The 25,198-nt window shown below is 39.4% G+C and overlaps 1 protein-coding gene across 2 annotated transcripts in view; it reads left to right on the top strand.

Moving 5' to 3' along the window:
• Positions 1-1,856: 1,856 nt before the first annotated feature.
• Positions 1,857-25,198, top strand: part of LOC118676976 (limbic system associated membrane protein) — a 649,066-nt gene continuing 625,724 nt past the window's right edge. For both annotated transcript variants that reach the window (XM_036351671.1, XM_036351672.1), the window contains exon 1: positions 1,857-2,480. In XM_036351671.1, the coding sequence (XP_036207564.1) occupies positions 2,326-2,480 (155 nt within the window). In that variant the 5' untranslated portion in view covers positions 1,857-2,325. The remainder of the gene's footprint in view (positions 2,481-25,198) is intronic.

Here is a 25,198-nt window from a genome sequence, read left to right as displayed (position 1 = left end):
ATATTGGGAACTACAGAATTTTTTTTTTAATTCAGCTAACCACATAACCATTTTTTTTCTGTGGAAAAATCCATTCCAAGTTTTGACCATCTGAGTTAAAATTAGTGGTGAAACACCATTGGCATATTATCATCCCCAATATAGAACAGCTCAGTTTATATAAATGTAATGTATAGTACAGAGAAAAATGAGCTCCATCAATCTTGAATTTTTGACAATTCTGTTCCTGATCCTTCAAATTCTTAAAAAAAAAAAAAAAAGTAGGTTTTCCTTGCTCCCCTCTCATAATCTAAAATAGTGTATCTGCCTTTTAAATTGATAAAATGTAGTAGATAAATACTTTGAATATTCTGTGGAGACGAGGCAGGTGTCAGCATAGTAAGTGCCTCCGTATGGCTTGTATTCTAGAGGGCTTGAGAATAATTCCTAAACATTTCAGATATCCTTGGCTAATCATTTGTGTGAGTGGTGTGTGTGTGTGTGTGTGTGTGTGTGTGTGTGTGTGTGTGTGTACTTGTATGTAATTGAATATTTAGGGAAAGATGTATAAGAAACTAGAAATATTTGTTGCTTCCAAACTGGAGAAATGGGTTGCCTAAAACAGTCATAGAAAAGATAATTACAGTTCACTCTATAGCATTTTGTACCACTTCATATTTTTGCATCATGTTGATGTCTTAACTATTCAAATAAAATTTAAAAACAAAAGTAGAGGTCATTGGCTGGTCCATTTTGTACCCTCAGTGTCAATTCTGAGGGGGGTGTCTAATAAACACCTTGAGGCTCCCACAAGAGTGACTAATAGCTTAAGCCCCTGTGGCCTTATCACTTGGCTTGACTCTTGGAGTAGAAGGAATAACAAATGATGGGAAACTGCCATTTACTGGAGTGCCCTATGCAGCCTTAATGTCACCATGTAAATGACAAGCCTTCTGATACAAATTGCCTTCCTCACTTATGAACATTTCAAGAAGAAAGTGCCAGTAGATACTTGGGTAGCCACAGCAGCATGAAGTTGAAACAATCATCCTTAATACTGTCCTTCCTGTGTGGGACTGCATGAGGGTTTCCTGGAGAGTGAGGTTGATTTAGGGATCAGGGATCAGCTGCTGAGGCTGGCCCGTGGAAAAGACAAACCAAGCATTCACACCCCAGACCACTCAATACCAGCATTGTCTCCAATCCATCTTTCATAAGGGGGCTCCAAGAGGGGGAGGGGATAAGGGAAGAAGAGAAAATAAACCTTTTTAATCCTGTAAGTGAGAAGGCAGGAGAGAGGCAAGGAGGAGCAAGCTATGAGCATGCAAAGTCAGTTGCCAGGAATGTTTAACTTTGAAATCAACTTTGGCTTTTAATTTTAGCCTCCGTTGTCAAGTTTATTCTCTGTTTTACATTCTTCATCCCATCTTTCAGCACAGGTCCCCCTCGACCCCCCATGCTTTCCTGCCCTTCTCTGTTTCACTCCCTTCCTCTGTCACGCTTTGCCTTCTCTTCTTCTCATCTCCTTTTCCTCCTTTTCTCCCTCTCCCTCTCCTTTCCGGGACTCTTGCTCCCATTCTTTCATAGCCTGAGTCTCTCTCCTTGTCCCTTTCTCTTGCACAGTATCTCCAAGCACCATTCCCTCTTCTTAAGGAAATCAGCCAGACCTCGAATGGAGCTGTTGTCCTGACAACCTAAAGGTGCATCAGGCTTTCATTGAGGCTGGCGCTGCTGAAGGGGGCAGTTGTGTGAAGCGAGGGGCCACGCCAAGGGGCGGGCGGTGGGAGTGACGTGGAGGGGCTGTTGAAATCGGTGGGGGTAGGGGGAGGTGCTGAGCCGAGAGAGGGAGGGACTGGAGAGAGAAACAGGAAAGGGAGGAGGGGGGAGAGAGGCTCTGGACTGCTGCCGCTGCTGTGTGGGTTTCTTTACACTCCCTGCTGCCACCCGCCAGCCCGGGAAAGTGGGTTACAGAGGGAAGGAGCTCAACTCAGACAGACACTGGCAAAGGAGCATCCAGCCCCGAATAGACTGGAGAACACCCTCCGTTGGCAGCCTTCTCTTCATCTTTTTCTAGAGGGTTTTATATTTGTACTCTCCCTCTTTTGAAATTGTGTTCCTTTGACTTTCACCCCCTTTGCTTGGGTTTTATGAGTGCTTTGTTAAGTCTTAGAGGGAAAAGAGACTGAGCGAGGGAGAGGGACAGAGAGAGGCAAAGTGGAAAGGACCACAAACTGGCTGAGCCGTTCTGCCTTTGCTGTTGATGAAAGCCCTCCGTTGGTGAAGCCCCCTCGGCTCAGCAGTGCGCACACCCTCCAGAGTCCAGGACCCTCACCTCGCGTGGCCACCATGGTCGGCAGAGTTCAGCCTGATCGGAAACAGTTGCCGCTGGTCCTACTGAGATTGCTCTGCCTTCTTCCCACAGGACTGCCTGTTCGCAGCGTGGATTTTAATCGAGGCACGGACAACATCACCGTGAGGCAGGGGGACACGGCCATCCTCAGGTAGGGCTCTCGGGCAACTTTTCTACTGTGTGTGTGTGTGTGTGTGTGTGTGTGTGTGTGTGTGTGGTGTGTATGTGTATGTTGTGTGCGTGCCCGTGTCTGTGTGATCTCCTTGAACTCCAGCTCCTCATGCTGCAGGCGTGTGTGTGTGTGTGTGTGTGTGTGTGTGTGTGCGCGCGTGTGCCTGTGTGTGTATGTCTTTCACTGACTGGCCGAGGTATCTGCCAACAAATTTCAAGGGAATTCCTTGGTCCCTACCAAGGACCAGGAGGGTTGGTTAAATGTTGTTTGGTTCTGAGGACCTTGTTTCTCTGACCAAGAAAATGCTGGCTTCCCCTCTGGTGTTAATGACTTCTGGACAGTATTCTTGATTTTGCAATTGCAGATGCTTTGCGCTTCAGAGTTTTGTTGGGGTTCCTTAATTGGAAAGAAGAGTTGTTGAATTATGGCTCTGAGAGACTGGTACACAGTGCTGCATTCTCCATGGTGTGTGTGTGTGTGTGTGTGTGTGTGTGTGTGTGTGTGTGTGAATAAGCACATCAGGACTCCCCTCTGCCCAGCAGGAGTCCAATAGGAGACTTGATGTAAGCATCTTCTAATTGACATTGAGGCAATAAATCAATCTTAGAACTTTGGTTAATTACTGAGCCTTTTCTGGAATGTGGATAGAAATCAACAAAAGAATAAAGAGAAGAACAAGAAGAAAATAATAGAACATGCCAAATTGCAGATATTTAAGAATAGGAGTGTTAAGCACAGAGGTTAGGGGAGAATTAACCTGGCATGAAATTGATATTTCAAGTTGGTTACTGACCTCCAAGTCTTATCTCTGTGCAGCTCTACCAAACTCTGAAATATAACTTGGGATTGAAATTTGGAAAAGAAGAGTCCCAAGTCCTTAACAGTTTGACCCCTGTAAGGGACAGTGAGCTAGAGAAACTCGAATAGAACCTAACCATAATTCTAGTTCTAAAAAGCTTCAAGCTTCTTTTCCTGTATTTCTCTTCTTTCTAACCCCCTATACCTCCTGTACATACCCCTGGTCCTTTTTCCTAGCTTTCCTTGAATTTCCATCAGATTCTAATAAAAATTTTAGAAAAAGAAGAAAAAGAATGGAAAAAAAAAAACCTGTTCTCCTTAGAGAGCCTTTAAAATCTCATTTCCTCCAAATAAGATGACCCAATGTCAGTTTGTCTATCTAGCTAATGTTGCTTGTTGTGGCAATAAAAACCCCAGTATACAATAGCAAATAAACCTCTAATCTGTGTGCAAGGAGCTGATAGTGCATAAACCCTGGGGCATCAGGGAGCAGTTCTGTAGCAGAGCTGCCTACAGCAGCAAAGTTTTCTTTCCTTTTCTCAGAAATAAATGTGGTTGGCTGTCACAGTGTCCTGCTTTGGGATCTCTATCCTTGTTAGAGAGGAGTGTGTGTGTGTGTGTGTGTGTGTGTGTGTGTGTGTGTGTGTTGATGCAGATGTAAAAACTCAGGAAATCCTAATGTGTAAGTACTCCTTCATTTCCTGAGCATTGGATGATTATGAATCCCAAAGATCCTACTCTCCAAAGCAGATTTTCTCTTCCAGCTCTCCAGCCTTGTAAACCTGCCTGCATGATTTATCCACATGGAGTAATAAGATTTATAGAGTAATTTATCTGTTTGCAGAGGGATTTGGACATGGTGCAGATAATGTTTTTCCAAACACATAAGCATGCTGTCTTCACGCTAGCTTTACACTCCCTGACATCATTAACCCTTTGCTAATAAAGCAGTGTATAGAAATGTGTGCCATCCTAGAAATATTTTTTCACTGATTATAAGATTGAGTATGGGAGAAGTGAATACCCTGGATGTCTAAGTTTTTATTTAAATGTCCATGAACTTTGTGAGTTCTTCCTACATCAGCAACACCTATATCCTGAGCTTTTGATAGCAAAGAGTTAGATAAGCCTTGAAATGTTATTTCAGAAAGAAAAAAGAATTCTTATACTTCCATATACTGTATGCATAGAAGTCTGTGTCTATGAGAGCCAGTCTCACTACATACATATCTATATATAATATACACGTTGCTTTTGTGTGTCTACAGCTCAAAAGAAATGGAGGTTTTAAGCTGTACACTTTAGTAGACATTACAGTGTGAACTGGGGGAAGTGAGAAAAGAGAATAAATATAGAAGCGGTTATTCCCGAGAAAAGGGAAGATAGACTCACAGAGCATGCAAAGTAGGCACCTGTGAGAGTCCCTTGCTTCCCCAGACCTCTCACCTCATGTGCCCTCCTTTTTATTTCCCTTGCTTTGGACAAGGCTTTATTTCTGGGTTGGTGGAGCTTGATCAGAAGTAATGAGAGAGAGAGAGTTCCCTTTGTTTTTTTAGCTGACCTTCTTCTCAATCTCTTTAACTGAATCCAGTAAGCTTTGTGGGTCAGTTTCCTGGTGAAGAATGGTGCTCTTGCTTTCTGTTTACAAGTACACCCTGGGAAAGGCTTGCTTCTACTTTATTTGTGACATTTTACTGAGAGCATGCGCTTCCAGGGGAGGAGAGGAAGCAGAAATTGATTCATTGGAAGCCACAGTGGATGTTTGGCACTGTGAAAGTGAAGGGGGAAAATCCTCCCTCAGTGAGTGTGTGGCTCTGAATAATCTGAAATGGCATCAGGAAGCCAGGGTGGTTGGTCATTCTGGTGGCCAACCCAATGACAGAAGGTTGGCCAACCGTTTCCCTAAAACATTTAGCTTTACTACCTTATGTCCATGAAACGAATGTGTGGTTTGTTTGTTTTTTGTTTTTTTGGTGTGTGTGTGTGTGTGTGTGTGTGTGTGTGTGTGTGTGTGTGAATTGATGCTCATTTTTATATAATTATGATATTTGATGTAAATATCCATCTTGCTAGGAAAATGCACACTAGTCTTGGGGTCTTGTTCTGTACCTTCTATCTTTTGGAGGGAAAACAAAAGAGTATAGAATGAAGGTAACAACACCAGATGGAAAGAGAGATACTCTCATGTATGTAAATTTAACCTTATTGTTTCCCAAAGAAGATTGTAGAACTTTATTGGGTCCTTTATGAGATTATTTAAGAGCTGAAGGAAACCACAACACCATCTTTCATCTCAAAGGCAAAGAATCAAAGCAGTAGCACCTGGGATACTTCCAAGGCCTTCTGAACCAACATTTGTGTTTATATTTGTATGAGCAGTGAAGTATGTAATGCACTGATTCACAGGACTTCATTGGTGGGGAGTCTCAGGTATATTTTTCAGAACAAAGCCCTCCTGACTCACTGCCACCCCCTATCAGTATAGGAGTCCATCAGTTACTGGATGAGATTTCTACCACTAATCTTTCCAACCCTCTCTCCTTGCTCTCAGGCACCCATACAGATTCAGCTCCTGGTTTATCTTGGCAGGTTGAAACTACGTAGCTCTCTTGATAAGGGAAAAGTAGAAATAGATAATGCTCCAATCGAATCTTTAAAATTTAATTTTCAACAATCTCATAGAGTATATTTTCAGTATCAACAGCATATATCTTTAAGATAATTATAAAATACTTGATCTCAATGTATTTGTTTTTAAGGTAACTTAGTCAAAATTATAAATGCATGTATATCTGAATATATAGCATAAGTACATTTATGGTAAAATGCAGGTGTTTCACACTATTGTGACGTTCAATATTTTGAATTTGAGGTATGGAAATTTTATTTATTTCACAATTCTGACTCTAGTTGATGTTTGTGGGATATTATAATACTTCCTATGGTGATGACACTTTTCTCATTTAAATGTAAATGTACCTAATAAGTGTTAGCTGTAAGAAACTTAATATCTAAGTTTATGATAGTTAAATTTTTTAAGTTTTCAAAAATGTAGGTATTTTCCCCTTGCATGTTTCTAGGGGCAAAAGAAGAATCAACACAAAAGATGTGATTAATTGACCATAAAATGTAAACGTTTTATGCACATTTCAAGGGGAAAAAAGTAGTTTCCCTTCTATAAGGCTTCTGGAATGCCTACATTCACTAAGAAAGTGTCAACACTCAAACAAACTCCTGACGCGATATGTGGTTTTCTGTAACTTATAATTCTCTATGTGAAAACAAACTTTGTGGGCATGGGTCTATAGAGAGAACTTGGAACAATCATAAGGTTTTTTTGTTTTTGTAACTACATCACTAAAGGTAATCAAAATATATTGGTTATTACTGATATTTCAAGAACCATCCATTGTCCATAAAATATTTTATTAAATATATTTGGTAAATAATGGAATATAGCATACTGTGTATTATCTAGGAATATGGCATATTATATACATGTTTTTAAAGGATGTTTAGGATGTTTATGTTCCTGTGAGTTATATCATTTGTTGTCACTTATGGCCTGAGGAACAAATGCAGATTGTGATAATTTGTTTTTCTGTAAGTACAAAACACCTAAATACTAACACACACACACACACACACACACACACACACACGCGCGTGCGCGCGCACACACACACATCACATATTAAGGTGATTTCTCTGTTGTATGTAATTTGACTTTGAATGAATTATTTGTAGAATTGTGGTGCAAACTATGAAAAGTGACGGACTCATCCACAAAATCATTTGGTGAGGTTTAAACATTGTGTTTCTTTAATCTGGTTCTATATAATAGCAAACTCAGGCAAAAAAGGATTAGTGCATTTTGCTGTGGTCTCTCGGAGCGCCACATAAAAATGTCTGTGACTCATCTGATAGGAAGTGGTCCAAATGTGTGCTGGTCCCCTCACTGCCATTACCTGAGCCTTAGAGAGCTCTTCCCTTCAGACCATTCCTGGGGGCTTACAACCATTTGCCCTGTTCTTTTCTGAGTGCCCTGCCTGTTAATTTGTAAGACTCAGAAGATGTGGACTCCATTTTGGATCTATCCTTGCATGCAATATGACTTTGAGCAAATTCCTTAGATGTTTTGAGCTTTTTAGTCTCTTTTATAAAGCACCTAAACTATCTATTTTAGTTACTCTATAGGGTTGTTTAAGGAAGCTGATAAGAAGTAAAGTAGGAAAGTTTAAGTATTAGTGCAGCCATATGCAGCCAGTTGTTCAGACTTTAGGCACATATTTTTTTTTTTAAATCAGTGTTCTTCTTGAAGGTGTATCAAAGTTATTTGGAGTGCTTGTTAAAACAAATGTGACTTGGCTCCTATTTTCAGAGTTTCTGATTCTGTAGGTCTCTGGTAGGGTCTGAGATTTGCATTTCTAAGAAATTCTTAGATGCTGCTGATGCTGCAGGGCTCGGCCTCACAACTTGGGAACCTCTGACCCTGCTACTACAAGTATATTCTGCAGATGGGCATCTGAAGTATTTCATAGTCACCTATTAAAATCCAAAACCTTGAGGTCTATCCAAGACCTAATAAATCAGAATCTTCATTTAACAAGATCCCCAAATGAATCATAAGCACATTAAAGTTGGAGAAGTACGGCTTTAGACAGTTCACAACTATGTACATTACAGTCATCTGGGGACCTTAAAAGCACTGAAGCCACACATTTTCTACTCTCAGGAATTCTGATTTAATTAGGTTAGGGCAGGGCCTGGGCATAGGTTTCTACAAAAATGATTCTGAGATGTTCACAATGTTGAGAACCACTGTGTTCTCATTGTTTGAGGAATAACAGTCCTTTGTGGGCCAGCATTTAATAGCCATGTAGTAAAAAATTGGAGTCATGTTATATGGCTTGAAATAGGTCAACAGCAAAGATGTAAAAATTCAGTTGGGAGAGAGAAAAGAGATTGTCATAGTTCTATTTCTTTACCACACGATCTCCTAACTACTTGTCATGGAAAATGGGTGACATTATTTTAATACTAGTGGCCTGGTGCACAGATTCGTGCACATTGAAAGGAAATTAGAAGAAAGATTCGTGCGGTCATTAAATTACTGCAGAAAATTACATGTCAAAATAGTATATATAATATAGTATTATAAAATTAAAATACAAAATATTTTAATATCGCTATTTGCTCTTTCTCTATAATAGAAGTGTCAGAGATGAAAGAAAATGAGTAAAATATGTATGAAAATAATATATAAATTGATTAATAAATAAACAATATTCTGTTGATGACATCGCTTTCTTTTGGCTTCAGAAGTATGTTGTGCCCATAGTTGGTCTTTAGATACATTCTGGTGTTGTGTGCAATTGGCACCAGTGAGCGCTTTATGTATATTGTGCATGCACGGGTCAACGTTTATTTTTAAATTGCCAGTGTACATCATATGTATTGGCCAGCCAGTTGATTGGTCGGTTGGTTGGACGGATGAATAGTTGGTTACTTAGCCTTTTATATACATAGGTGGATCCAATGTAAGTAATATCTATTGAAATAACATTACATTTAATTTTTTCTTAAGTTGATTGTCTTGTGTTCTGTCTTTCATTTATATTAAGCAAGACACAAAACAGTTCTAGGTATTTTTAATGTGATCACAAGAAAACTATCTTGATTATTAACTTATGCAAACAGGCTTAATTGTGTGCACTTCTCTTTTCATATATAATTTATAAGATAATAAATATTATAAACTATAATAACTAATATGTTTGTAGAATTCATCTCAACTTTTACATGGTGATCAGTCTGTCACTGAAACTTAAAGAAAAGTCTGTGTCATAGGTAAAAACTTTCACCAGCAGTACAGTATGTTCAGATGCTCAATAAATACACTGAAGACCAAGATCTAAATAACTTGAAATAATATGATCTATTAAATGAAAATAACTGGCAATTACTTGGCCTACTAATTAACCTACTTTATGATTAAATGAGATACTATATAGCCAAGTATTTTGTAAACTGTGAAATGCTATAAAATGTAAGCTCTTAATTAGATTATCATTATATTAGTAGTAGGGAATAACTTTTAGGAAATTAGAAATCTTTAAATAAAATGAGCTTTTAAATTTTATTTCTAGGTTCAAGATTGGGCACTAGATGTTTATATCATTTAATTTCAAAACCTTGAAAGTCATGCCTATCTTAGAATAGAGTTGAATTTTTTATCAGGAATACAGGGCAAGTGAAACCTTTTTATGGTAGGTAGTCACCTGTAATCAAAGCATAATCTCAAGTTAATGAATGATTAAACTTCTCACACACACATAAAAAAAAAAAAAACACCAAAATATGGGCTTCAGATTTTGTTACTTACTCTGGGACAAACTTGAAGAAATTTATAGTAAGGAAAGACATTGGGTATTACACAGTTCACCATTTCATTTGAAAGTGATGTAACTGAGAAGAGAAAAATGTAGTTGGTTGTCCAAAGATTTGAGTGACCATTTGAGAACTAGAATTAATATCTCCTAATTACCATTATGAACTCTGATATGATCATCCTGGTTTTCATGCTATCCCATGATGAGCTGTTTTTAACCCAAAATGATGCTAAAAACTTCTCTCCCTCTCTTCTCTTCCTTATTTTCCCCTCCCTAATTCTCATTCCTCCCCATGATTCCCCTCCCCTTCTCTTATCTCCTTCCTCTCTGTTCTCTTTTCCTTTATCTCCCCTTCTCTTCCTCCTCCACCCTTCTTCCCACCCCCTCTCTTATCTCATGCCTTCTTCTCTCTTCTCTTTCTCATCCCAACAAATCAAAGCTGAACTTAACCTGTGGAGGACCATCTAGCTAGTGCAAGTCAAGAAGGAATTTTGCAGGAAATGCTTCACGTTTCACATATTTTCTATCTATATTAACCAAGTGGATTTTCTTTCCTTTACTTGCAGGCTCCATGTTATCATATTCTCAAAGCCATTCTTGGCAGAATTTATGCAACTTTGTCTTAAATTTTCTTTTTTGCTTCTGGTATTCTGCCTATTACTCAGATTGTTATCTGAATTCTTAGCTTCCCCCCACCCCTCCAGTACTTCATTTGTGTTCCTAAATCTTACTGCCACCTTATTGTTACTTATGGCCTTCTGCCTGGTTAAGTCTCCTGCTACTTGTTCTTCTTACAGACCCTGATTTGGATGGCTGCAGGGAGATTGCAGTTCAGGTCTCTGACTTCAGTTGCAGACTAGTCTTTGCACAATCTCAGGGGTTACTCTACACCTGGTGGTCATTGTAGGTTATAGTGAAAATCCTTTGAGAAAGGTAGATTTTTTTCCCCTAATTTGCACAGAATTCACTTTAGGCTAACGTAGTCTTGTGGTGTTAAACTGGAAGGAACTGGACAGAGATCTAGACCCCTTTCCTGGGATGGTGGAGGGACTTTGTGATAAACCCTTCTGTAGGTACCTGGGGTTTTCTGGTGTGGCAGGCAGAACAAGGTCTCCTGAAACTTTCTTAGCAGTTGAACGGTGGAGCCAAGGGAGATCCAATATGTTACAGCAAAAAAAGGACAGAACACAGTAAGGGAAATAGCAGGTCAGCAACTCTCAGTGAACCCGACAGCGAGGCCTGTCAGATCTCAGTAGAGACTCAGGCACGAGGCTGAGGATTAGAGAAGGAGAAGAGTCCTTGGGACAAGGGCTGGCTTAACCAGGGCAGAACCTTCAGGAATAAGGGACTCATACCCCAGACACATTCTTAAAATAGGTAACTTAGTGAAGTATAAAGTGAATCTTGGTATCAAAACTATTATCAACAAAGGGTGACACAGATATGAATCTCAGAGTACTAAGCTCCATCTTTTAAAACTCTTGCTGTGTATGTTCAGGATCATAAAACCTGGTCCAGCTAGGTAGGGAAAAGATGGAGGCAAAGGTCCAAAATGAAGTGAGAATTTGGCACTACCTGCTTCTCCCTGCTTTAGGTGCTTTACTGGATTACATATTTAGTCTACTTAGAACTTCCAAGATTCCATATAGTTAGCAGAACCATGGACCTGACTATCTCAGGCCTTTTGTGTTCTAATATTGATCTAGAAATGAGACCAGATCCTTCAAAGCTTCTCATCATCCACAACATAAAATCAAAGCTCCTTCTATAGGCTAATTCTTCATGACCTGCTACCTCATTGTGTTCACTAATTCAGAACCACTTACAGTTTCTGCTCATGAACATGTGAATGTTTGTACACAGTAGTGCTGGTTCTTACCTTTTTTTAAAAAAGTATATATTTTATTGATTTTTTTTTTACAGAGAGGAATGGAGAGGGATAGAGAGTTAGAAACATCGATGAGAGAGAAACATCAGTCAGCTGCCTCCTGCACACTTCCTACTGGGGATGTGCCAGCAGCCAAGGTACATGCCCTTGACCGGAATCGAACCTGGGACCCTTCAGTCCGCAGGCCGACGCTCTATCCACTGAGCCAAACCAGTTAGTGCTGGTTCTTACCTTTGTTCACGTTGTTCTCCCTGTGTGAAGCCTCCTTTCCTCCCTCACGAAATCCCCACCACTATACTTCTTTGCTAGGTACCTCCTTGCTATTCCTTCCAGGTTCAAGGCTAGTTCTGGTAGTTCTAATGCTATTTCATCTAGGAAATATTTTCTAATTCTCCCATACTGGGCTAAGTACTCTGTGTATTATTGCTGAATATATATATATATATATATATATATATATATATATATATATATATACTAGTGGACTAGTGGCCCAGTGAACAAAATTTATGCATGAGGCAGGGGTTCCCCCAGTCCAGCCTGCACCCTCTCCAATTGGGGACCCGTTGGAGGATGACTGAGTGCCGGAATATGTCTAAACTGGCAGTCAGACATCCCTCTGGTAATCTGGGACCACTGGCTCCTAACCGCTCAACTGCCTGCCTGCCTGATCGCCCCTAACTGCCTCTGTCTGCCTGCCTGATCACCCCTAATTACCTTCCCCTGCCAGCCTGATCTTGCCCCAAATTGCCCTCCCCTGCTGGCCTGGTTGCCCCAACTGCCCTCTTCTGCTGGCCAGATCTTGCCCCCAGCTGCCCTCTCCTGCTGGCCTGATCACACCCCCAACTGTCCTCCCCTACTGGCCTGATCGCCCCTAACTGCCTCTGCCTCAGCTCCCATCACCATGGCTTTGTCTGAAAGGAAGTCAGACGTTTGGAAGATGGCTGGTGGACTGTCTAATTAGCATATTACCCTTTTATTAGTATAGATAGATTATATAGTATAGGATTGGTTGAATGGTGGGGGGGGGGGATCCTTTTTGAACAGGAGGAGATGCTCGTGGCAGATAAAAATACATAATCCCTATATCTGGACTGATAGCCAGCCATATGCACTATACTGCCAAACTATTCATTAAAAAAAATGAATCGCTTTCTTTCACCTTACACCAAACAGCTGTTGCCCTTAAAACCCCTTCTCAACCCCCACCTTAGGTTCTGCCTTTGCACTTCACCCAGATTTGGTTCTGATTGGTCAGTTTCTATGCCAGTCAGCATGAAAAGCTCTGCTTCTTAGGCAGCCATTGGCTCTTCACAGTTCACCCAGATTTGCTTCTGATTGGTCAGTTTCTATGCCAGTCAGCATCTCCGGGCCTATCTCCAGGCCTGATCAGAGAGGTGGGGCTGATCAGCAGCCCCTGTGGAAACCCGTAGAGAAAGAGAGAGGCAAGGGCTGATCAACAGCTGCCACGGAGGCTATGGATCAGACCCTGCTTCTTTCTCCAGGCCTCTCTCTGGGCTTCATCCTCAGCCCCCTCAGCAGTCAGTGCTGGGTCACCATGGCAACCCAGTACTGACTACAGGACTGACTTCTGGTAGGTCGAGCCTTTGGTCATTTTGGATGTTACAGACCCTGGGTTTTTATATATTAGAATAGTGAAAATAGTGAAATGATTATATATAGAGAGAGGTTTTATATATATCCTATATAATAAAGAGCTAATATGCAAATGGACATCATGCCCTCATGCCCTCGCATCCTTGTGCCAGAACTGCTCAGGCACTCAACAATGGGGACAGAGGAATGGGGACTAGCCAGGCACAAATGAGCTCACAGGAGAGGAATGGGGACCAGCCAGGCTGCAGCCCAGGAGAGGGACAAGTCACCTGCCCCGCAGTCCTGGGCACCAGTGCCTGTGCCTGAGGCCTGGGAGAGGGACAAGCTGCCTGCCCCAAGGTCCCGGGTGCCTGTGGTTGTGGCCCAGGTGAAGCCGCCCACTCTCAGTCTCCTGTGGTTGCGGCTGGCCTGGGCAAAGCTGGCCTGGGTCCTGGGTGCCTGCTGCCAGCCAGAGGGAGAGAAGTCTGGGTCCCAGGTGCCTACGACTGGTGGGAGGAGAGAATCCTGGGTCCTGGGTGCGGGTTGAGGTGGAGTCAGTTAGGGGCGATCAGGCCAGCAGGGGAGAGTGGTTGGGGGTGATCAGCAGGCAGGCAGAGGTGGTTAGGGGCGGTCAGGCATGCAGATAGAGGGTTTAGGGACAATTAGGCATGCAGGCAGGTGTGTGGTTAGGAGCCAGCAGTCCCAGATTGCGAGAAGCAGTCAGACATCCCCCGAGGGGTCCTGCATTGGAGAGGGTGCAGGCCAGGCTGAGGGGACCTGCCCCCCACCCCCTGTGCATGAATTTCGTGCACTGGGCCTCTAATTTTATATATATATATATATATATATATATATATATATATATATATATATATATTAGTGAATATATTGCTACAATCAAGTTAATTAACACATCCATCACCTCAGATAGCTGCTTTTTTTTTTTTCTGTAAGTGGGTGAGAACACCCAAGATTCACTGTCCTAGCAAACTTCAAGTATATAAGACAACATAATTAACCATAGTCACCGTGCTGTTCATTAGATCTCCAGAATTAGTCATTGTATAACTGAAAGTTTATATGCTATGACCACCATCTTCCCATTTCCACCCCCTTCAGTTCCTGGCAACTACCATTCTACTCTCTGTTTCTATGACTTCGACTTTTTTAGATTTCACATATGAGATCATCAGTATTTCTTTCACTATTTAGCTTTTTTTTTTTTTTTTTTTTTTTAGCATAATGCCTTCCAGGTTCATCCACATTGCTACAAATGACAGGGTTTTCTTATTTTTTATAGCTAAATATTATTCCATTGTGTTTCTGTGTAGGTAGGTAGATAGATAGAAAGATGATAGATAGATAGATAGATAGATAGATAGATAGATAGATAGATAGATAGAAAGATAGAAATATAGCTCACATTTTCTTTATCCATATGTCCATCAGTGAATACTTGAGTTGTTTTCATATCTTAGCTATTGTGAATAATGCTACAATGAACAGGAAATGCAGCTATCTCTTTGTGACACTGATTTTGTTTCCTTCAGATATATACCCTGAATTGGGAGAGGTGGATCATATACATACCTCAATTGAGTTTTTATTATACTTAAAAAAATTATATCCATGCTTGTCTTACCTTAAATATACTATCAGTTCTTCAAAGGCAAGCAAGCATCTCATCTACTTTACCTTTTCATCCCAGAATTTAGCTTAGTACTATAGGTGCTCAGATATATGTTTGCTCACTGATTTGAACAGAGAGAGATAGTCATACGTAAATGAAGCAGACCAGACATTGGCTTATAAAAGAGGAAACAAATTTGAAGACATAAGGATGAAGCAAGATATGTTAGCGGTGAAATCAGCCAGCATTGAAGTAATTATGGGTGTGTGGTTAAAGAAGGCAAAGTGGTAAAATCATAGATTGATTTTTTTTTTCCTGACCACTGGTGGTGGAGGGGGCTAGACCCACTTTCAACATTTTCATTTCAGCTACTTGTTACAAGCACGGATTTCCAGAGAATGAGAAAGGCAAGTGAAGGGATCTGAAAGTTTTTGTCATAGGTGCCCCAAAAAAAGTGTGCTCCGTTCTCTGATTAGCTTTTGACAAAACTAGGAGTGACCCAGGGTACCTGAAGTGGGGCATGGCCAATGTCTGTGAAGGCTCAGCATCCCAGGTAGCTCAGCTGTGAGAGAAGGAAAGCACCTTTTAGGAGCTACAGAGGCTTTCTCCCTCTAGTGGTGGCTGTGAATTTCCAGGGGCTAAGTTAGGGATTTGGGAGTTCTGTCAAGTGTGGGATTGTTGTGCAACAAGTATATTTACTTACTAATCTGCTCTACTTTCTTGTGAAATAAATCAAGGTGCAGATTGCTTTCACTCATTTGACATAAAATTATTATTTGTACTGACGAATGAAGCCTACCTGGGTCTTGCAGTATAGCACACATGAACCACTCCCGGAGAAATTCAAACTTGAATGTACAGTGGACTTTGTAAACTAACTCCCTAATCCCCTTCTGTATATCTTGCCATAATGCATAGGGCATTATTTATATGAGGTGATAGAAAAATCTTGTAACTGAAGAAAAATGCCATCAGCTTCTCATACAATCATGCGAGACTTTTTATTCCATTGTAATTTTTTGATGATGCTTTTCTATATTGAATTTTAATACTTTGAAGTTATTTACAGTTAACAATATGCTTTCTAAAGTTGTGCTTTAATCATCCTACTATTTGCCACACTGTTGGGGACACAAACTAAACATGAAAGTGATGCAGTTTCACACTAAGTCATGCATTGCCAAATGTCTACATGGGAAAACATTGAGACAATTAATTGGTTTTCTGATTTCTGATTTTTGTGTTGCTTCAGTTACAGCCCATTCTAGCACCTACATCAAGCTGATTTATTTTATGGGGTTTAAGTCACATATGGCTACCAATTTGTAGCTGATCTTTATCATGAGATAACAAAGGTTGCTGTAATGTTATGCATGTTCATAATGTAATTGTAAGAACATACTTTAAGATCAGCATTTTACTTTGCTGAATCATTAACTTATCAGAAAAAATGGATTTTTCTTTGACTTCATGACCTCTATTCTTCTATATTTTTAGACTCTAATATGATAAACTAATATCTAGTATCATCACCATGACAAGGACTTCCTAAAGTCTCTATGATATCACTGGAGTAGATAAGTTTCCACATTGAACATCAAGGGCTTTAGGCATTGGTTCCACCAAAACTATTAATGGAGTAAAACTGGGAATTATCTTCTACTCTTTCAACTCCAAAATGGGTGTAATTCCTATTTACCTTTTAAACAAAGAGATGTTGGTTTGATGAAATGACATTTTTGTGTACAGTTGTATACATCAAAAGAAATGCATGAAGTTATAAGTGGAATGATGATATGCTCTAACTGAAAAAAAAAAAAAAAACACTCCTACATTATCTTATAAGGGTCAAGGTATAGAAACTTTTAAAATATTTTTTGCATTGATGTTTTGAACCTTGTATAGCAGTAAAATAGAACTTAAAATCCAGTTCTTCAAAAAATAAGACTAGGTACTTATGTAGAATCTGCTATATGTAAACAATTTATGTCATGAATATACATAATCTATATTGTATGGATGTGCTTGAACACAATATTTTAATATTAATTTCTCCTCCACATATTTATAATTATGTATCAAAGTGAAAGCATGTATGTCCGTTTTATATGTACATAAAAGTACATACATAAAATATGAATACCAATATAATTGTGAACTTGGGTCACAGCACAATTTATAGGAACCTAATTAATTTGATGCACCAATGATAGGAATGTTTATTGCAGAGAACCAAATTTTCGAGGTAACCAAGGATGGGGACAGATACAATGTATAAAAAGCATCACACAATGGCCTTCTTCATATGTCTTGATTAATATGTTTTATTTTTAATTAATCATTGTTGAAGTGCTAAAATAATTTTGTAAGACAGGTCAGACAGTGTTTCTTTTTTCTATTACATCTTGGCTCCAATAGTGCCCCTAAAGAGCAACATAAAATCTTACAGCTTTTTTCATTTATTTGTAGTTCAGAATACACACTAATGCTATCTCATCTAAATTAGAAATATTTTTAAGCAGAGTAAACTTTTTGCATTTGGATCTCAATTCTAGACTGAATTTCTGTTTTCTTTCATCCTCAGATACCATGGGACCTAGTGCTTGTTAACAGGCATATTTAATCAAGATGAGAGACAGGCCACTGAAAGAGAAAAATATGAATTTTAATTAAATTTCAATTTGTTTATCAAATAAAGTGATCATAATTGTGCTTTTATACCCTTTTCAATATGTAAGATCTAAGGCATGTGAAGAAATTATTAGAGTAATAAGAACAGGTTCAGCTGTAAGATACTTATCTATCATCCCCAGGATACTGAAACTATTTGATAGCATGATCTTAGAGATACTGTTGCTGACATTTGAAACCTTGTAGAAGACAGAGTCATTGCACAGTATTAGTGGCATACAATATCATCCTAGTTATGAATAAAAGGGGCAAACTAATACTTTATCAACAACAAGAACAAAAGCCTAAGTACTAGAACCTTTTGAAAAGTAAGGGATGATCACTAGGAGCCAACATGGGTTCTCTGGGAACAAATATAACATGGTAAATAGATTTCTTCAAAACAACCAAAATTTCACACTGGTACATCAGGGAAATGTCATGTACCCTGAGTATCTGTAGTTTGACTAGTTTCCCTTGATATTAACAGATTTTGGCTCCATAATGAGTTAGATTTTGTTTTTGTTTGGTTGGATAATTAGGCCAAAGAAATAATGCTTGATAGTGGTGAAGCACTCTCTTAGTCTGTGTTTGGCCATGGTTAGTATTTGTATAAAAACTCAGGAGGCACAATTCCTACCATGTATGTGACACAAAGAAAAGAGGATTCTGTTTGTTGATAGAGTTATAGTGTAAAAAATGGATGAATCTATAGGGGCACAAATTGTAGCTCTATATAAAAAAGAAAAAAAAGAATGCTCTTTGTACTTCATAAGTATGTATGAAAAAAGAGAGAAAGCAAGCAAAAGCAAAGTAAACCAAAGAATATGGAGTGATTTATAATTTAAAGAGGACATGATTTAAATAAGCAAATCAGATTGAATTATTTTGAAAATGAACATTTAAATAGCATTATGGCATAATGGAAATAACAGGGCTTCTGAGCCAGGAGTCAGGGCTCAGAATACCACCTTTGCCAATTATCAGCTTTGTGAAAATGGGCCAATCACTTATCCCTGCTGGGCCTCAGATCCTTTATTTACAAAATGAATATGATGATAATATTTACCTTCTCACCTCAGGAGGTTATAATAAAATAAGAATATGTGTGTGTGTGTGTGTATTTTATAAATATCATTGATATTCTGTGAGGTGGAATAGGTTTCCTTGCAAAGAAGTACATTTTCAGTCATTTTAGTAACCACTATTAGGAAATGTTATTTTAAAAACAACCTTTATGTAGTAGAAGGTTGAAATAAGTTTTCATATCTTTTCTACTAATAATAATCTATCATTCTCTGATATTCCAAATTTTCAATGTAGTTTACTTTTTGTTATGTATTTTTACATTTTTGCTGACATCCTATTATAAGTTTGCTATGAAGAATGTCATTCAGAAAGATGTTCTCTAATTATTTTTTTAGTGGGTGCTAATATTTATACCTCTATACTTTCTTTCCACTGGGGAATTTGCAAACATGTATAGAGATAGGGACTGTGTTTCTTAAAATGGTCTGTTTAGGCCTTTCATCTTTCTATGCAGAACAATATAAAGACAAATATGTTCTCAGAAGGATACTTTTATACTTACCCACCTTCATAGAAATAGATAACATTGATTAGATCAAATGGTGATCTCATCTCATATCTCTAACTACTACCTCTATTACTTCAGCACACAAGTTAATATAATTTTGCCTGAAATCCTCCTTACAGTTCCAGGTCCCACTGATGTTCATCTCTAACTGACATCTTGTTGCTATCTGAATTTGAAATTTATGAAAACAAGATTTCTTATGTTAACCCTTAACTATTCACCTTATCTCAACCTCTTTGCAAATGGCTCAAATTGTTACCTTGCTTACTGTCTGAAATGAGTAAATCATGATGCTACCTCCAAATCCATGCTTTCTGTTGTCTCCTTTTCTCCTCTGAGGCCTAGAACCTAGGCCTTACACCTTTCTGGCCCTGGCTCCCTCGGAGCCCTGACAGGACTCAGTCAACTCCCCAGCTCTTTGATGTAAGAACCTTCCCTCTGTTTGCTCCCACAGATTCATCAGAGATGATCTCCAGTAGAATGGGAGTGGTTAGCAGTGGCCTTGGACTTTGTCTGTAAATCTGTATTCCTAAGTTGAGGAATGCTTTGTTTATATAATTTGCTTACTTTTTATGTAACACGTCTTCTCCAGAAATAATGAAGCAAAAGAATTTGAATGTCTGATTTTCTATTCTTACAATTCAGGGAACCTCTGCTGTCACTAAATATGAGGTCAGCAACATATGGCATCTATCAATGAATCTAGGCAAACCATATTTCCACCTCCTGCTGAAACTGATCTCTTTCACCAACTTCAGCATTTTTGCTTTCTTATTTTTTTTATGCATCTTTACTTATGTTATCTCTTTCTGTGAAATGATTTTAATTTACTTAAAAGTTCAACTGTTAAAATTTATAAAGAGCACAATTATCAGAGTATAAAACCAGTCTCTTTCCTGATGAGCTGACAGGTACTTAGCCAATTACCTTGTCATTGCCTTAGCAGTATTTATGGTGAAAAAAGCATTCTTGCCGAAACCGGTTTGGCTCAGTGGATAGAGCGTCGGCCTGCGGACCGAGGGGTCCCAGGATCGATTCCGGTCAAGGGCATGTACCTGGGTGGCGGGCACATCCCCAGTGGGAGATGTGCAGGAGGCAGCTGATCGATGTTTCTCTTTCATCGATGTTTCTAGCTCTCTATCTCTCTCCCTTCCTCTCTGTAGAAAATCAATAAAATATATTTTAAAAAAGCATTGTTGCACAGCTTTGTCTGTGGAACCAGGTGACTTACATACATAATGTGGCATTTTGGGTAATAGTTTTGAAAGAGCTCAAAAAGATCAAGCAAACAAAAGTGGGGCTCTAAAGGGAGAAGTGAAAAGACAGAGACAGATTAGGAACAAACAGGTAGGGAAGGCTTGGATGTCAGGCTTGGAGTAAAACACAGATAGCTCCATTCCAAAGTGAGTTATCTATGTGTAAAGCTGATAATATTCCCAAGAATGTTACAAATTCCTAATGGAAATCTGTGGACGCTAAAATTACAATGGAGCTTGTTAAAAGATAATGATGAGGGATCCTAAGAATTATCTAACAAAGTCCTAAATATGTCAGAGTTAATTCCATGTGGATAAAGTCTCCTTTTTCTTCAATCTTAGTCCCCAGAGACAAGGTTTAGGTAACTAGTCCCCAATTCTCTGTCTCTTGGGCAGCTACAAAATTATTACAAAAGTTCCAAACTTCTACGTGTACCTTAAGCATTATGTGTATACATTATATCTCAAGCATAAATGAATTACTCTTTTATAAATATGTGTAGACTATTAAAATGAAAAATACATTAATTTTCTCTGAATTTATGTTAGTTTTTTTAGTGCTATTTTATCTTTTTTAATAAAGACTTACTCAATTATGAGGAGGTAAGAAAATTTAATGATAAAAGAATTCTCTCATTTAGAAAGTTTGCAGACCATTCTAGATCAGGTAAGGGTAGGTCCAATTAAAATATAGGTAGGAAATGGTGATAAGAAGGCCAGAAGGGTAATAGATTGAGAGAGCCCTAAGTAAGTAAGTTAGACTATGATTGGAAATACAGATGGGGAAAGATAGGGAACAAATATGAAAGGATATATGGAATACAATAGACTTTTCAAAGTAAGATTAATTTAGTTGGTTAAATTGAGTTTGCAGGGCCATCAAGTGTTCAGATAGAGTTGCCTATTGACATGTGAATTGGAGGACCTGGTAGTCGGAAAAAGATCTGAGTTACTTAATAAACAACAAAAAAGCAGGATCGTCACCTGCTTTCCTATTAGGGGATAGTTTAAGTTAGTTTACATAAAATTGCCAAGGGAAAGAGTATAGCATGGATAGTGAGTATGTTTGACCCTGTGCTGGACACTCTATGGGGATGAAATAAATGTCCAAAAGAAGTAGATTTATAGTGAAACTTACACTTTGGGGCTCTTTACTCACATGGGTTACCCACTCCAAAGCTTTGTCTCTAATTTTTAATTTATCACTTTGTACTTTTTTTAAAGTAAGAATCCACACTGTGGAAATTTCAGCCCCCCACCCCAAAGAGATATCATACTTTTTCTAGTTCCTCAAGGAGCTTGTATAAATGGAAAAGTAAGTAACAGTAAAAACAGCGATGATGATTAAGACAGCTTTTTAAAAATTGCTGAGGGCTGATGTGCTGCTATGGATATTTTAAACGAAAGAACTGAGTCTGAAGGGTTGTGGTGAGACTTGAATGGGAAAAGAGAGGAAAAAAATAGAAAGGCAGGCATTTCAGTAAAGAAGTGAGGGCACAATAAATAGAGTAAACTAATCCTAGGTTGTGTGCTACCAGAAAACCCCCAAGAGATCTTTGTTTTCAGACTTCCTGGCACACTTCTTTACCTCAAGGCAGATTAGCAATTATATTTACACCCCATGGCTCTGTAGACTACTTTGGCTCATCATTCTTTACCACCAGATACAGCCTTACTATGCTGTTGACAGCTCTATGTTGCTTCAAAGTTAGGAAATACAGTGATGAAGGCTCCAGGGCTCAGTGTGATAAGAGAAGACACAGGGAGATCACAGAACATATGTTCACATTTCAGATTTTGTTTCTCAATTGTACGACAGTGCTGTTATAATTATCATCATCATCATCATCTTGTTTTTCTTTTTCTTTATACTTGGTAAATTTAATGAGCTGTCTCTAAGTAATGGGACTTTATTCCCATTTCAATCACTCTATTCCAAATCCTTATAAGTGCATGACTGACTTCAGTCTTTCCATGTATTGAGTTCTTACTTTATGCTATGCACTGGATTGAGCACTGATTGAACACTGAATAATATGGGGCTTACTGTCTAACCATCCATATTTCACCACTGTTTGGAAGCACAGCTTTCATCAGTTCCTTTTCTTGCTCAATAAACTCAAGGCTATGTCTCATCAGCCTCAATTTCAAAGCACCATCAAGCCCTACTGTATCTCTCTGTGATGCTTCTCCTGTCTTTTTCTCAGGAATATTTCCTGATACCTCAATGCACATATTTCCCTTTTTTATATTAGCTAGAGGCCTGGTGCATGAAATTTGTGCCTGGGCGGAGGATGTCCCTCAGCCCAGCCTGCACCTTCTCCAATCTGGGAACCCTCGAAGGATGTCCGACTGCCTAAATGAGCAGTTGGACATTCCTCTCACAATCCAGGACTGCTGGCTCTCAACCACTTGCCTACCTGCCTGCCTGATTGCCCCTAACCACTTCTGCCTGCCAGCCTGATCACCCCCTAACCATTCCCCTGCCAGGCTGATCGATGCCTAACTGCTCCCCTGCCGGCCCAATTGCCCCTAACTGCCCTCCCCTGGCAGCCTGGTCACCCCTAACTGCCCTCCCTTGCCAGCCTAGTCACCCCTAATTGTCCTCCCCTGCAGGCCTGGTCTTCCCAACTGCCCTCCCCTGCAGGCCCGGTCACCCCCAACTGCCCTCCCCTGCAGGACTGGGTTCCCCCCAGCTGTCCTCCCCTGCAGGCCTGGGTCTCCCCCAACTACCCTTCTTTGTAGTCCTGGTCCCTCCCAACTGCCCTCCCCTGCTGTTCATCTTGTGTCCACATGGGGGCGGCCATCTTTGACCACATGGGGGTGGACATCTTGTGTTGGAATGATGGTCAATTTGCATATTACCTCTTTATTATATAGGATGTTTTATTTTCCATCAATATGTGTGGTTTAACCCCCCCCCCATCTACCTAAATTTTACGTAAGCCCTTCATCCTGTAAGAAACTATTAATTGTTCCATCCTCAGTTTATTATTTTCTTTATTTATTTGTTTATTTTGAGACTTATACAAAATACCAACCAAGTTTAGTGTTTGTCTGCTAATGGTTTTGTGCTTTTTAGCTTTGTATCCTCAATTAGAATGCAAGCTGCCTAAATCATAGAATTAAGGAAGTTTGGAGACCACATGAGTATCTTGGTCTGAGTAGTCTCTCCATCATTAATTATACTGAGATATTTATTCAAGTATACTGTATTTTCTGCATTTTGAAGAAGAGGAAATAAAGCTCTAGAAAAAAATATAAATGAGTTTCCAGTGGTGAAACAACTAGTTATTAGCGGATGCTGGTCTAGTCACTGCCACTTCCACAAAGCCTTGCCTTCCGTGCCCCACATGTTGCCTAGAACAGAGCTGGACAAGTAGCAGGCACTCAGCAGTTTCTTTTATGGGTAGGTGCGGAGTGGGGTGTATTTGTTGCTGTGCTCCATTTGATGGGTTGTATGTGGCCGAAGGCATGGAGTGACAGTAGGACATCCATTTTCCCCTTGTCATAAGTGAAAAGGGGTGGTGAAACCTGTAGGGTCAATGAAAATACCAAATGTGAGCAATTCTTTTGAAATTATTTTCACGCCGATTGGGGGTGACAGTTGCATTTCCAGAGTTGATGATTTGGCAAAGCTTTTTTACTTAGACATATAGTGTCACCACCATATCGAAGTGCACAGCCCCCACAGTAGGCAATTTATGTGGCTTGGAAAACTCCACTCTGTTTTTCATTAGTGAGGTTGGCCCCTTGGGAATGGCATTTTCCAGAGTAATGCAAATAGCTCCTTTCCTACCAATAAAGCTGTGATTTACAGTATTTAATCTAGTTGAAAGGCAAAAAAAAAAAAAAAAAAAAAAAAAAAAGAAGTCTGCACACAGGAGAAACGAAATTAGAATAAAATGGCATACTCCCCAAAGTTTTCTTAATATGTAGAGTATTAACCTGGCACCCAGCCTTATTTGGTACATACAGAGCTCCGCCAATCAGAAGAATGGAACACTTGGCTTTCCAAGACTCTTATAGGGCATTTGACTCACTAGGTTCTATGATTTTATTGGGCAAATAACATATTTAATCCACAATATCTCCTCTTTTGCCCTGTGTAAGACAGAGTCTCTAAGACTTAGACATATTCCTTATAATTTTTGCTCTGTCCTTTTCCAAGTTCCACTTTTACCCACATACCACTACACACTATATCATTCTGTGACCCCTACTGGATTATAAAACATTCAGCTTTCATTAGTAAGCGGTATCTCTCCCCTCTCCCCAGATAACTGCCCCTTGGAGAAAGTGGGGCTGTGGAAAATTATTAGTGTTTTGTCACTAGGTTAGAAATGCTGGAATGAAATTGAAATCTTTCCCCAATGAACTATAAACTTCTCTCTCTTGCTCAGCTTCAGAACTCGAGTGTGATTTAATGTTTATTCAGCACCAACAATGTACAGCCACTTCCCAAAAGCATTCTGTTTATCTAGCTCTCCAAAGTTCTAAAGACATGCCACATACTTTGCCTAATTAGTTCTTGCCAGACCCTAGTGAAGAAGGAAAGGAGGGCATGTGGATTATCCTCACCACATACCCTGGAAATAAAGCTCAGACTTTTAAACAAGGTAATTAAAGTCAGTGGCCACAGGACATGGGTAGAACACGGCTCCCTGATTTGTTCTGAACTAACCAATATAAAACACTATTTTTTTCCCCTCTACTTTCCCTTTGAAATCATCTATTTCTACCATCCATCTGATTTAGACCCTACTTTATTCTCATCTTAAGTTTTTGAGAACACTGATCCTTTTTTATCTTGCTGTGTTCTACCCTTCTTGCAGTAGTATTGTTAACAGTCCATTCCCCTTTCCCTTTC

This window comes from Myotis myotis, unplaced genomic scaffold (assembly GCF_014108235.1).
Source record: "Myotis myotis isolate mMyoMyo1 unplaced genomic scaffold, mMyoMyo1.p scaffold_m19_p_2, whole genome shotgun sequence".
NCBI lineage: Eukaryota > Metazoa > Chordata > Mammalia > Chiroptera > Vespertilionidae > Myotis > Myotis myotis.
Note: the sequence above shows the minus strand (reverse complement) of the source record. Positions and strands in the feature narration are given on the sequence as shown.